At 42.3% G+C, this 12,789-nt stretch overlaps 2 protein-coding genes across 4 annotated transcripts in view; both read right to left on the reverse strand.

The window, feature by feature from the left end:
• Positions 1–12,789, reverse strand: part of LOC134207722 (protein scalloped) — a 601,300-nt gene that overhangs the window by 373,241 nt on the left and 215,270 nt on the right. The gene's annotated exons all lie outside the window — the stretch shown is intronic.
• LOC134215739 (hydroxysteroid dehydrogenase-like protein 2) lies at positions 2,794–6,014 on the reverse strand. The gene is made up of 4 exons (XM_062694874.1): positions 5,548–6,014; positions 5,323–5,486; positions 3,352–3,565; positions 2,794–3,289 (listed from the first exon to the last, which is right to left on the reverse strand). Exons 1-4 carry the CDS (start codon positions 5,565–5,567, stop codon positions 2,827–2,829), a joined length of 861 nt encoding a protein of 286 aa, XP_062550858.1. The 5' UTR covers positions 5,568–6,014; the 3' UTR covers positions 2,794–2,826.

The following is a 12,789-nucleotide window of genomic DNA, read 5'->3' on the forward strand; positions in this document are numbered from 1 at the left end:
GAAGACGCTAGTTTGCAAACCCTCAACATTGAGAGCACTGAGATTAATGTTACTGAATCATCTATACATGCCAGAAAAGATAGACATGTTGTGTTTACTGATGGGGCTTCCAACCAAGGTGATAAATCTGACTTGGAAACTCCTGACGATGACAGTTCATACCGATATATGTACTTGAAATTGTTGGAGAAGTACAACCAGAAGTCTGGGGCACATGCCTCGTTGAAAAGAAAACATGAAAGGCAAAAGCTAATCCTTTCAGAATTGAAAGATCTACTGGTCTTTACTAATGCGGAAGCTGAAAAAGCAAAATTGGTAAGTATTTGCTATTAACGATATCATTATATTTTCTCTTGATTTCCTATTGTTTATAAAACAGACCTTCACAACTGATCCTCATATTGAAATGACTGTCCAGCAAATTGATGCATTCGACGCTGCATCCATGAATGATGTTGCGTTTGGACAATCTGGCAAAAATTGTAAAAATTGTAATTTTCATAGAAGCCGCTGGTGCATAAGGTGGTCTTACAGGAGTGGCCCCGGCAGCAAGAGCTGATCGAGCGAGGTTTTTGGAAATGGATCGGAAGGCAGGATAACTGCTGGTGAGTTTTACAGTTGAAAATCTTCATTTGTTGAAACTCTAACCAAAATTATACCCCCAGACGGCTTGCTTATTTTTAGTTATTACGCCAAGTTGCCAAAAACAACAATAATTGTGCACAATCTTTTATTTAAGATATCGAAAGTTTCGAGCGAAAAGAATTTTAGATGCTTTTTCATACCACGAAAGGTTGGGAAATTATTCACTATAAATCGTTTTTAAAATCCGTAAGGTAGGCAATTATAATGTGCTGCTTCAAATGAAAATCGTAAGCTGTAGTTTGGCAACGAGTGCTCCTAATATTGTCCCAATTTTTTTCTGGATATTCATGTCTTGTCGCTATACGCCTGATTCTTTTTTACACGGGGATAGTCTTCTGTGAAAAAAGGTTTTATTTCAAAATTCAAAAAATCGTTTCACGATTTCTCGCAAAGTCATAAAAAATGGAGCAACTTTGCGGAAAATGTGTATGGCATTTGTTTACACGTACACGGCCGTAAAATCCGTATAAAAACAAAATCGGGTGTACTAATGCAAATTGTGCATTTAATATGAATGCTAAAATAGAGCACGCAAAAAAATGTTGCGTTCGAAACTACCATTCCGAGGGTTAATTTAAGAATACGCACCGACGATTTTCAGCAGACAACAAACCCGTTTGATTTTACCATGCGCGCAGTAAAAATCAACTGTGGTCCTGGTGGAATGTTATTGCATGAACTGAATCAGTGGTGAATTTGTCCGAATACGTGGTTAATTTAACTGAAAATTTGTGGTTGTTTTAAAAACATGGCGTAGTCTACAAAATAGTAACCGTTACCATGGAATTTTTCTCAGTGAGTGATTGTTATCTGTTCATTATTGTGCAAAAATAGGAAAGTCCATTTAGCAAACTACTTTATTTATTAAACAAAAGAAGAAAAAAAAACTCTTGCACAGCCTACCTGCTTAAGGACAATCCTCCCAGAATCCGAAACTTAATTCACTCGCGTTTTCAAGCACACCCCATTCAAAACGGAAGCCACACACAACTGGGGCCTCATTGCGCATCTAATTTGGAAAGCTCTTTCTAAATGGCAGTTTGCATGGTTTGCTAGTTTCGAGTCGAGGTGCGCAATGCCACCCCTGTTTTTATTATTCCACGCATGCTGCGATTATTATATCTATGGTATTATAATGGTTGAGAAATTCCAACTTCGAAATTATTCTTCGACCATTATTTGTCCTAAAATTTGAACACCAATGAACAATAAATTGTATGCGATGTGTGTGATGTCGTTTCCTAGAAATGTTATTCCGATGCTTCGATCGGCTCCAAATTTAAACATTCACATCACCATCATAATTTCAAGACGCACCCCAAAACTAAAATATTCGCTGGCTTCCCAAATTTCCAGGAAGGACGTCTCATTTCATTAGGTGCGTCAATTTTGTGCCTTCTCTTGAGTAATTTTAAATATTTTGTCCATCCAGCGAAGAAAGATCTTTGCCCTGAAACGTGCACGCAACTTCGCTTTCCATCACCATTATTATGAAAGGGTTGGCTTCAAACTATTCCGCAGTGAATTCGAAAAAAAAACCTCATAAATTATTGTTGTGGAGAATAAGACAAAAGCGAAGTTAGCGAAATATAAATTGCCTAAACCTAAACTATAAAGAAGCACGATCATGTTACCAACTGGTAGAACTCGAGTAGCAAAGAGCAATCTAAAAATGCAAATTTAGCAAAACCGACTCGCCGGACCTGATCATCCTCAATTTTTATTTAGCAAATATAAAAAAAGCTGCGAAGACAAAATGTGAGGCTACAGGATGAGCAAACTACAAAACAAGCAAAAGCGAACCATCATCTGGTTCTTTGAAATTTCAAGAATGAAGATGCTGCGCGATCTTCCGACCGCTGCTCGAAAACTCGATCCCCAAAAGCAGCAGTGGATCGATGAAACGAATAAAAAAAAACAACACCGAAACCGGCAAATATTTTCTGCCGTTTCAGCTGGTTCTGCTCTGCTACGGACATTCCGTTCCCAGCGGATGTTTTGAATTTTTCGAACTGGCAAGATTAATTCGATCGATTTGGCGCGACTACGACGACGACGACGACGACGGACGCGACCGAGCGGCGTCGCGGTTTCTCACGGCATCAAAGAAGGCCTTGTTTCCTCTCCAGTCAAAAATAACAATTCAAAATGGATTCCAGAAGCAGTTTTTGTTTCTTCTCGCTAGAGTTTCGATCGATTCGGATCTACGAATATGCAAAAGCGAAGGTTCTGCTCATTTCCGGGGATGCAGGAATATTCGCTGAGATCGGTGACGCCTTCCGCCCGCAGCAAATCCTCATCGATGAAGAAGTTTCCGGTACAGGTGCGCGGGTCCTTGCAGAGAATGGCATAGGCGGCGTCGGCCATGATTTCCGCGGTGCGGGAAAACGTTTCGGCTCCATCGCCGTGGATCATGTCCACTGCGGCCGTGTGGATCAATTTGGCCGGCCATAGAGCGTTCGCAGCAATGCCATCCTTTCGGAACTCTTCGGCCATTCCGAGAACGCACATGGACATGCCGTACTTGGACATGGTGTAGGCTACGTTGCGGGCGAACCACTCCGGATTCAGGGTCAAAGGTGGCGACAAGTTCAGGATGTGACCATGGTTGCTCTTTTTCAGATATGGTAGGCATTCCTTGGAGCTGTTGGTAAAGAAGATTCTTTCGTAATATTCGTTATGGATTTATGAAATGATAAAACCTACACAAGGAACGTTCCCCGAGAATTAATGTTATGCATCAAATCATAACGCTTCATCTCGGTCTGCTCCGTTGGCGTCATAGAGATGGCGCTGGCGTTATTGATCAGAATATCAATTCCGCCAAACTTATCCACGGCGCTTTTGATTGCGCTACGAACGGCGGCTTCATCGCGGACATCCACAACGCAAGGCAAAGCTTTACCGCCAGCGGCTTCAACTGCAAAAGGAGAAGCGATCGTAATCGGTTTTCATTCACAAACAGGGAGGCCAGATGGAAAATTAATATGATAAGAAACTTATCTGAATTTGATTTGAATTGGATCTGAATCAGATCTAAATCTGATCTGAATCTGATCCGAATCTGATCTGAATCTGATCTGAATCTGATCTGAATCTGATCTGAATCTGATCTGAATCTGATCTGAATCTGATCTGAATCTGATCTGAATCTGATCTGAATCTGATCTGAATCTGATCTGAATCTGATCTGAATCTGATCTGAATCTGATCTGAATCTGATCTGAATCTGATCTGAATCTGATCTGAATCTGATCTGAATCTGATCTGAATCTGATCTGAATCTGATCTGAATCTGATCTGAATCTGATCTGTATCTTGTCTGAATTCGATTCGAATCTGATTTGAATTTGAATCTGAATCTGAATCTGATCTGAATCTGACCTGAATCTGATCTGAATATAATTTGAATCTGATTTGAATCTAATCTGAATCTGATCTGAATCTGATCCGAATCTGATCTGAATCTGATTTGAATCTGATCTGAATTTGATCTGAATTTGATCTGAATCTGATCTGAATCTGACCTGAATCTGATCTGAATCTGATCTGAATCTGGTCTGAATCTGATCTGAATCTGATCTGAATTCGATCTGAATCTGAACTGAATCTGATCTGAATCTGATCTAAATCTGATCTGAATCTGATCTGAATCTGGTCTGAATCTGATCTGAATCTGATTTGAATCTGATCTGAATCTGATCTGAAATCGATCTGAATCTGATCTGAATCTGATCTGAATCTGATCTGAATCTGATCTGAATCTGATCTGAATCTGATCTGAATCTGATCTGAATCTGATCTAAATTTGATCTAAATTTGATCTGAATCTGATCGGAATCTGATCTGAATCTGATCTGAATCTGATCTGAATCTGATCTGAATCTGATCTGAATCTGATCTGAATCTGATCCGAATCTGATCTGAATCTGATCTGAATCTGATCTGAATCTGATCTGAATCTGATCTGAATCTGATCTGAATCTGATCTGAATCTGATCTGAATCTGATCTGAATCTGATCTGAATCTGATCTGAATCTGATCTGAATCTGATCTGAATCTGATCTGAATCTGATCTGAATCTGATCTGAATCTGATCTGAATCTGATCTGAATCTGATCTGAATCTGATCTGAATCTGATCTGAATCTGATCTGAATCTGATCTGAATCTGATCTGAATCTGATCTGAATCTGATCTGAATCTGATCTGAATCTGATCTAAATCTGATCTGATCTGTTTTGAATCTGAATCTGATCTGAATCTGGTCTGAATCTGATCTGAATCTGATCTAAACCTGATCTGAATCTGATCTGAATCTGATCTGAATCTGATCTGAATCTGATTTGAATCTGATCTGAATCTGATCTGAATCTGATCTGAATTTGATCTGAATCTGATCTGAATCTGATCTGAATCTGATCTGAATCTGATCTGAATCGGATCTGAATCTGATCTTGATCTGATCAGAATCTGATCTGAATCTGATCTGAATCTAATCTGATTCCAACCTCAATCTGATCTGAATCTAATCTGAATCTGATCTGCATCTGATCTGAATCTGTGATTTTATTTATTTGTGATGTTTATCGTCATCATCAAACGTGATCTCGATGTCCGATTTGAATTTTCACATCTGGCAACCCTGCTCTTGTTTCATGAAAAAAAACTGTTTACCTTCGGCTGCCGCCGTGTAGATCGTTCCCGGCAGCTTCGGGTGTGGTTCGGCGGTTTTCGCTGCTATCACCACATTGGCACCGTCGCGGGCCGCCTTCAGTGCGATCGCCTTACCGATTCCTCGCGAGGCTCCCGTGATGAATAACGTTTTTCCAGCAAGTTTACTGCCACAATGAGATACATTTGAGGTTTCGTTGATTGAGCTCTAATTCGTGAATGACTCACCCCGTGTTTTTGATACCCATTGTCCAGAACTTCAATGGAACCAAAATGGAAATCGATCGCGCACGCACTCGAATGAACCTTTGCACAGTTCGGGTCGCTCTCGCAAACTGGCTCAATCGAGATTCTCTCTTCGACCAATCGTGATTCGGAACAAAACTGCGTACAATCAGTTATTGCCTTTAGTGGCGCTTATCTCCGCTTGACTGGAGGACTGATTTACAATTATGCTCGGTCATTGCTTCGGTAGGCGATATCGTGGACAGTGACGCCAGATAACGAACTTCAACAAAAGGCAAAGCAAACCAGATTCCAGTTCTGAATTAGTGTTGCTGATTGTTGATCAGCGATTTCCAGTGTGTGGTCGCAGTAGGCTCCGACTTCTAAGAAGCACAAGCCTTCTACACCTACGTATGAATGTCTATTTTTGGTTTCGATTCTCCCATTTCCAAGAACGTGACGTGAACTCGTGTGTTCTTTCCGTTTTGGTCGCCTAGAGCCAAACGATTCCAAACAGGAAACGGGTCCAGCAGCTGTTTGTTCAAGTTGCACAGCCTTCGTTGTTCTGTGTCAGTTTGACTCTCATCCACACGTAGTACTGCTGCTGCTGCTGCAAGGCGCAATTATTATCTCTGCGGACCTTCATCATCTTCACTCGTCATACGTTCCGCTTTCGGCCCCATCGGGAGACGGAGAACAATTACCTACTTGCATTAAATTCACTTCTTCATCTGGAGCTGGATCTGCCGCGCACTCTCGTTTATCGTTCGTCTTTTTGTCACCCCCTCAAGCGACCCAGTGCAGCGCGGCCATCATCGACCACCTGTGGCCCCCTTCCAACCGGTCGCAAAACGGCGATGGACTACGGCAGTGTGCACAGTTGCGAGCATTCATGGTGAAAGAGGACATATTCGCCTATGAATAGTGTCATCAGAGATTTATCCAAACTCCGACCACTGTGCCACGGCATGATACACATCTTCTGTCCACAGTGCGATAGCAGCACTGCCCAGCCAGCCCGCGTCTACCTGCATGAATGTCCCTTTTTCTTATCCGCTTCGCGTTTCGCTTTCTACGCCTCGTCTCCTCACTTTCGGTTCCTAATTTGCATAATTACGTGGGAACTGTTTTTTTTTTCTTGCTTTCCTCCGCCCGATCGACCGACCAATCGTCTACGACACGGTGAACCGAGCCGTGGCAGCAGGCTGTGAAAATCAATTACACGCAGCCTACTATGCCTATACGTACGGCGCGATCGATATCTTCGTCGAAGCAGAAGATGTTCCCCGCTGCTGCCATGATATGGTGGCGCATTAATTAAATCCGGATCGATAATTAATTTGATTGGAGGGCAGGAGGGATCAGCAGTGCAATTGATCTGCTTTCCCCGCCGGGGCCATGGGTGAGTAATGGAGTCTGTCAGACGTTGTTGACATTGTTATTCTAGTTTGAGTTGTATCTACGCGCTCGCCCGATGATCTGAGTTGGAAGATAAGCCTAGTTTTAAGCAGCCGTTTTCGTGCTCCAATTATTAAATGATTCGGTTGTCGAGCACCACGTTGATTGATGATTCTCGTTGACTCTATCATGACATCGAAACAAAATTCGATAATTTTTGTGAGCTGGTGAACGCAACATGTTGGGAACCGCAACCGAATTGTATTTGAAGATGGCAGATAAACACAGAACAAAAGGGAAATTCGATTTACAAAATGCTTTTGTCACGTTTCTTAATCTGATCACTCCATAATTTAGAGACGTGGTGGATCTATTTCGTTAAATTACGACAGTTACGCGTTTAATTATAAGTTTTTAATAAATTTAATAAATAATAAATTTAATGAATAATAAATTTAATAAATAATAAATTAATAAATAATAAATTTAATAAATAACAAATTCATAAATAATAAATTAATATTTTTTTTATTATTTAGCCCGCGTTCGGTTTGTTAGTTTCTGTTAAGAACCGCGCTATCTCCAATTCAGTTATGATTTTTGAATGCGGTACGCTATTTTTAATCGGCATTTTGTTAAACCATTAAACTGCCGGGACAAATCTTAACAACTTAACATGGCATGTTCTGGGTCAGTTTTCAACTAGAATGCAAGCGACTTCAACTGTGACTAAGGGAAATAATAATTTCAGAAGTTTGAGGTGTCGGAAGACTGATTTATTTTATAGTTCTATGTTGGCCTTTCGTACCGGATATTCCAGCCTGTTCGGTGGTCAGGCCAACTTTTATCTATCTGACTATTGTTGTCATTCATTCACATTTACCATTGAAACGAGCCTCAGCCATCTCCAGCTCTTGGGGATGTGATATGTGGCGGAGAGTAAACGAATCCAATGCGCTCTACCTCAGCTCTAAGCCTTAAGCCTTAACACTCGACAGGCATTGTTGATAAATTGCACCACTGGTTGTGAGAGAGAGAGAGAGACGGTGAGACGCCTGTAATCATTTTTTCCTCTACGTTGGTGGGACGCATATAAGATGAATGGTTTAGTGGAAGAACAGATTGATCACGATTCTGCGCAGTGGGACGCTTGCATTCAAAGATTTTGTGTTGGTGGGACGCTCGCAAGAACCATGGTGTTATTGTGCATCGGATTGATCACAATTCAGCGTGTTGATATGCTCGCATTCCACAGCTTTTTTCCTTTTACATAGGAGGGACACCCGTAAGAAGAATGGTGTTATTGTAGATCGGATTGATCACAACTCTAAGTGGTAGGACGTTCGCATTCAAGAGTTTTGTGTTGGTGGGACGCCAGTAAAAATAATGGTGTTGTGTGAATCGGATGAAATATGATTCTGCAAGGAGTGTGAGAACTTTCGAGCGATCACCATCCTTAACCCAGTATCCAGAAGGTAGCTAAAGCCAGAAGGGTACGATGGGCAGGACATGTTGCAAGAATGCCGGACAGCAACCCTGCAAAGATGGTGTTCGCTTCCGATCCGGCAGGTACGAGACGGCGTGGAGCGCAGCGAGCGAGATGGGCAGACCAGGTGCAAAACGACTTGGCGAGCGTGGGGCGTATCCGAGGATGGAGAGATGCCGCCTCGAACCGTGCATTGTGGCGTCAAATTGTTGATTCAGTGTTATCTGTTTAGATGTTAACTAAATAAATGAATGCAAAGTGAGACGCCCGTAATAAAGTTTTTTTTCCGCTACGTCGTTGGGACGCACTTAAGAAGAATGGTTCTATTATAGATCGGATTCCAACAATATTGAAAGCTGATTAAGAGTTTGTTTCACCAATACTGAACTTCTTCGCCTACAAAACTAACTTATTCAGCTGAAATTGTTGCTGGTATAGATCACAGTTCTACGTTCTGGGACCCCCCGCAATCAAGAGTTCCCTCTTTTGCGCTGCTGGGGTGACCGAAAGAAAAATCGATTTATTGTGGATAAGATGGATCTCATTACGGCGTGTTGGACGGCAAAATTCAAATGTTTCTTCTTCTGCGTACGAAAAATAGTGTTATTGTGCTTTGGATTGATCATATTTCTGGCAGAGTCTCTTAATTCTCGTGTATACATGGATGAGACAGTGTGCCATGAGCTACAAAAGCTCACGTAGCACCGATTCTGTGCGAAGAGAGAAGCTAGCGCGCATAAAATAACTGAGTGAGGGTGTCTCAATGTACGTCTCATGAGACTCTCCTCATGCTTTAGGAATGCATAGCTGGCGTTTCTTACGCAACGATATTATGCAACTTACGCAACGATTATTAATGAAAATTTCCCGTTCAAGCTGTTTTACACACCTCCGCTATTCTTTGCGAAGATTTGCCATGGCAAACAGCGCATGAACTGATCGCATTGAAATGTCTCAATGCGACTCACCAATGTTAATGTGAGGTTATGTAATTTCGTTAGACACGCGTGCGCTAAATTTTATGTACGCGTAGCAGTCGTTACTCAATCTCATCCTTCTTTGTACGCGTGCATGATGTCTGATTTCTGGACAATATGACGCTTGCATTCAAGGATTATGATTTAATGAGACGCTCCCAAGACGAATGGTGTTATTAATGATCGGACAATTCTGCGTGGTGAGATGCCCGCATTTCAGAGTTTATTCTATTTAAGTAGGTGGAGGAATGGCCGAATGCCATTTGGCCGAATGCCACTAGGCCGAAAGTTGTTTGGCCGAATATACCATTTGACCGAACAGACCATTAGGCTAAAAGGGTCATTTGGTTGAAAGGGTCATTTGGGGCCGAAAGGGCCATTTGGCCGAAAGGGTCGTTTGGGACCGAAATTGGCCGAAAGGGTCGTATGGCCGAAATGATCATATGGCCTAAAGGACCATTAGGCCGAAAGGGTCATTTGGCCGAAAGGCTAAATTGGCCAAAAGTGTCATTTGGCCGAAAGGGTCGTTTGGCCGAAATGGTCGTTTGGCCGAATAAGACATTTGGCCGAATAGGTCATTTAAAAAGTGAGAAATTAAGAGTAAGAAGTGAAACTTCTCAATTCTCATTCCACATTTCTCACTTCTCACTTTTTACAGCGAGAAGTGGGAAATTAGGAATGAGAAGAGAGACGTCTCCCTTCTCTCTCTCTTCATTTTTCTCTTCCCACTTTAAAAAGTAAGAAGCTCGAAATGAGTAGTGAGACGTCTCACTTCTCACTATAAAAAGTGATAAGCGCGAAGTGAGTAGTGAGACGTCTTACTACTTACTTCACGCTCTTAATTTTTTACAGTGAGAATTGAGAAATGAGGAATGAGCATTGAGAAGTCTCCCTTCTTACTCCTAACTTCTCACTTATCTAATGACCTATTCGACCAAATGTCTTATTCGGCCAAATGTCTTATTCGGCCAAATGTCTTATTCTGCCAAATGTCTTATTCGGAAAAATGTTTTATTCGGCCAAATGTCTTATTCGGCCAAATGACTTATTCGGCCAAATGTCTTATTCGGCCAAATGTCTTATTCGGCCAAATGTCTTATTCGGCCAAATGTCCTATTCGGCCAAATGACCCTTTCGGCCAAACGACTCTTTCGGCCAAATGACCCTTTCGGCCAAATGGGTTTCGGCCTAATGGTTTGTTCGGCCTAGTGGCATTCGGCCAAATGGCTTTCGGCCCAATGGGTTTCGGCCAAATGACCCTTCCCAAAGTAGGTGGGACGTATGTAAGAGGAACAGCGTTATTGTAGATCAAATGGATCACAATTTTGCATGGTTTGACCTTCACATTCAACAGTATCTTCTGCTACGTTGTTGGCACGCCCCAAGCAGAATTGTGTTACTGTGGATCAGTTGGATCACAATTCTGCGAGGTGAATGCTAAGAAAAATGATGTTATTGTGCATCGGATTAATCACAATTCTGTCTAAAGAAATGCCCACATTTCAAAATTTCTTCCTTTTGCGTAAGTGGAACTACCGCAAAAAGAATAGTGTTATTGTAGATAAAATGGGTAACAATTTTGCATGGTGGGACGCCTACATTCAAAATCATCTTCTTCTACGTTGGTAGCAGGCCTGCAAGAAGAAAGGTGTTATTGTGTTTCGGATTTATCACAATTCAGCGTGGTTGGATGCTCACAATCAATCAGATTGATCATAGTTATGCTTGGTGGGATTGCCGCAATCAGGAGTTTCTTATTTTGCGTTGGTAAAACGCCAAAAGCAAAAATCGTCGTATTGTAGATCGGGTAGATCTCATTTCGGCATGTTGGAAGGCCCTCATTCAAGGGTTTCTCCCTCTGAGTTGGTGGGGCACCTGCACGAAGAATAGTTTTATTGTGAATCAGATTGATTCCCTTTCTGCGCTATAGGATGCTCGCATTCAAGAGCTTAGCGTTGGTGGAACGCCCGCAAGAAGAATGGTATCATTGTGTATTTGATTGACCACAATTCTGCGTGGTGAGATGCCCAAATTCTAGAGTTTCTTTCTATTACGTAGGTGGGACGCTCGCAAGAAGAATGGTGTTACTGAAGATCGGATTGAACTCAATTCTGCGTGGTGGGTTTTGCGTCGATGGCACGCCCGCAAAAAGAATGGTGTTATTGTGGATCTGTTGAAACACAATTCTGCAAGGTGAGACGCCCGCATTCAAGAATTTCTTCCTCTACGTTGGTGAGACGCACTTAAGAAGAATGGTTCTATTGTGGATCGGATTGATCACAATTCTGATTAGTGGGACGCCCGCAATCAACAGTTTCTTCTTTTGCGTTGGTGGGACGACTACTAGAAAAAAAATGTTCCATTGTGGATCAGATGAATCTCAATTCGGCATGTTAGAAGGCCCACATTCAAGAATTTCTGCTTCTGCGGTGGTGAATTGCCCGTAAAAAGAACGCCCAACCATGTTTCTCATTGTGTTACAACAACTGTGAGGTGGCTTAAAGAAGGTCTGAATTATTCAAAGTGCGTCGTATGTGGAATCCAATTGTTAGCCAAAAAGCGCAATAGGTGGAGTCTGTTTACAATATCTAGTGGCTGCATTACAGATAAAAATATAGAAAAACAACTGGCAATCCAATCAGTGAACCTTGAGATTTATTTTTTAATTATCACACCATGCATTTTATTTGAAGACTATGCCTACAAGGATAACATATAAATTATTTGTATCTTCATTGTACCTTCTAGAAAACATTTATTTATTTATCATCAGACTAAGGCCGGAGTGGCCTGTGCTGCACATAAAAGACTTCTCCATTCAGCTCGGTTCATGGCTGCACTTCGCCAACCACGCAGTCTGCGGAGGGTCCGCAAGTCGTCCTCCACCTGATCGATCCACCTTGCCCGCTGAGCACCTCGCCTTCTTGTTCCCGTCGGATCGTTGTCGAGAACCATTTTCACCGGATTACTGTCCGACATTCTGGCTACGTGCCCGGCCCACCGCAGTCTTCCGATTTTCGCGGTGTGAACGATGGATGGTTCTCCCAACAGCTGATGCAACTCGTGGTTCATTCGCCTCCTCCACGTACCGTCCGCCATCTGCAACCCACCATAGATGGTACGCAACACTTTCCTTTCGAAAACTCCCAGTGCGCGTTGGTCCTCCACGAGCATCGTCCAGGTCTCGTGTCCGTAGAGGACTACCGGTCTTATAAGCGTTTTGTAGATAGTCAGTTTGGTACGGCGGCGAACTCTATTCGATCGAAGCGTCTTGCGGAGTCCAAAGTACGTACGATTTCCAGCCACTATGCGTCTCCGAATTTCTCTGCTGGTATCGTTATCGGCGGTCACCAGTGAGCCCAAGTACACGAATTCTTCAACAAC

Source organism: Armigeres subalbatus, chromosome 1 (genome assembly GCF_024139115.2).
Source record: "Armigeres subalbatus isolate Guangzhou_Male chromosome 1, GZ_Asu_2, whole genome shotgun sequence".
Taxonomy (NCBI): domain Eukaryota; kingdom Metazoa; phylum Arthropoda; class Insecta; order Diptera; family Culicidae; genus Armigeres; species Armigeres subalbatus.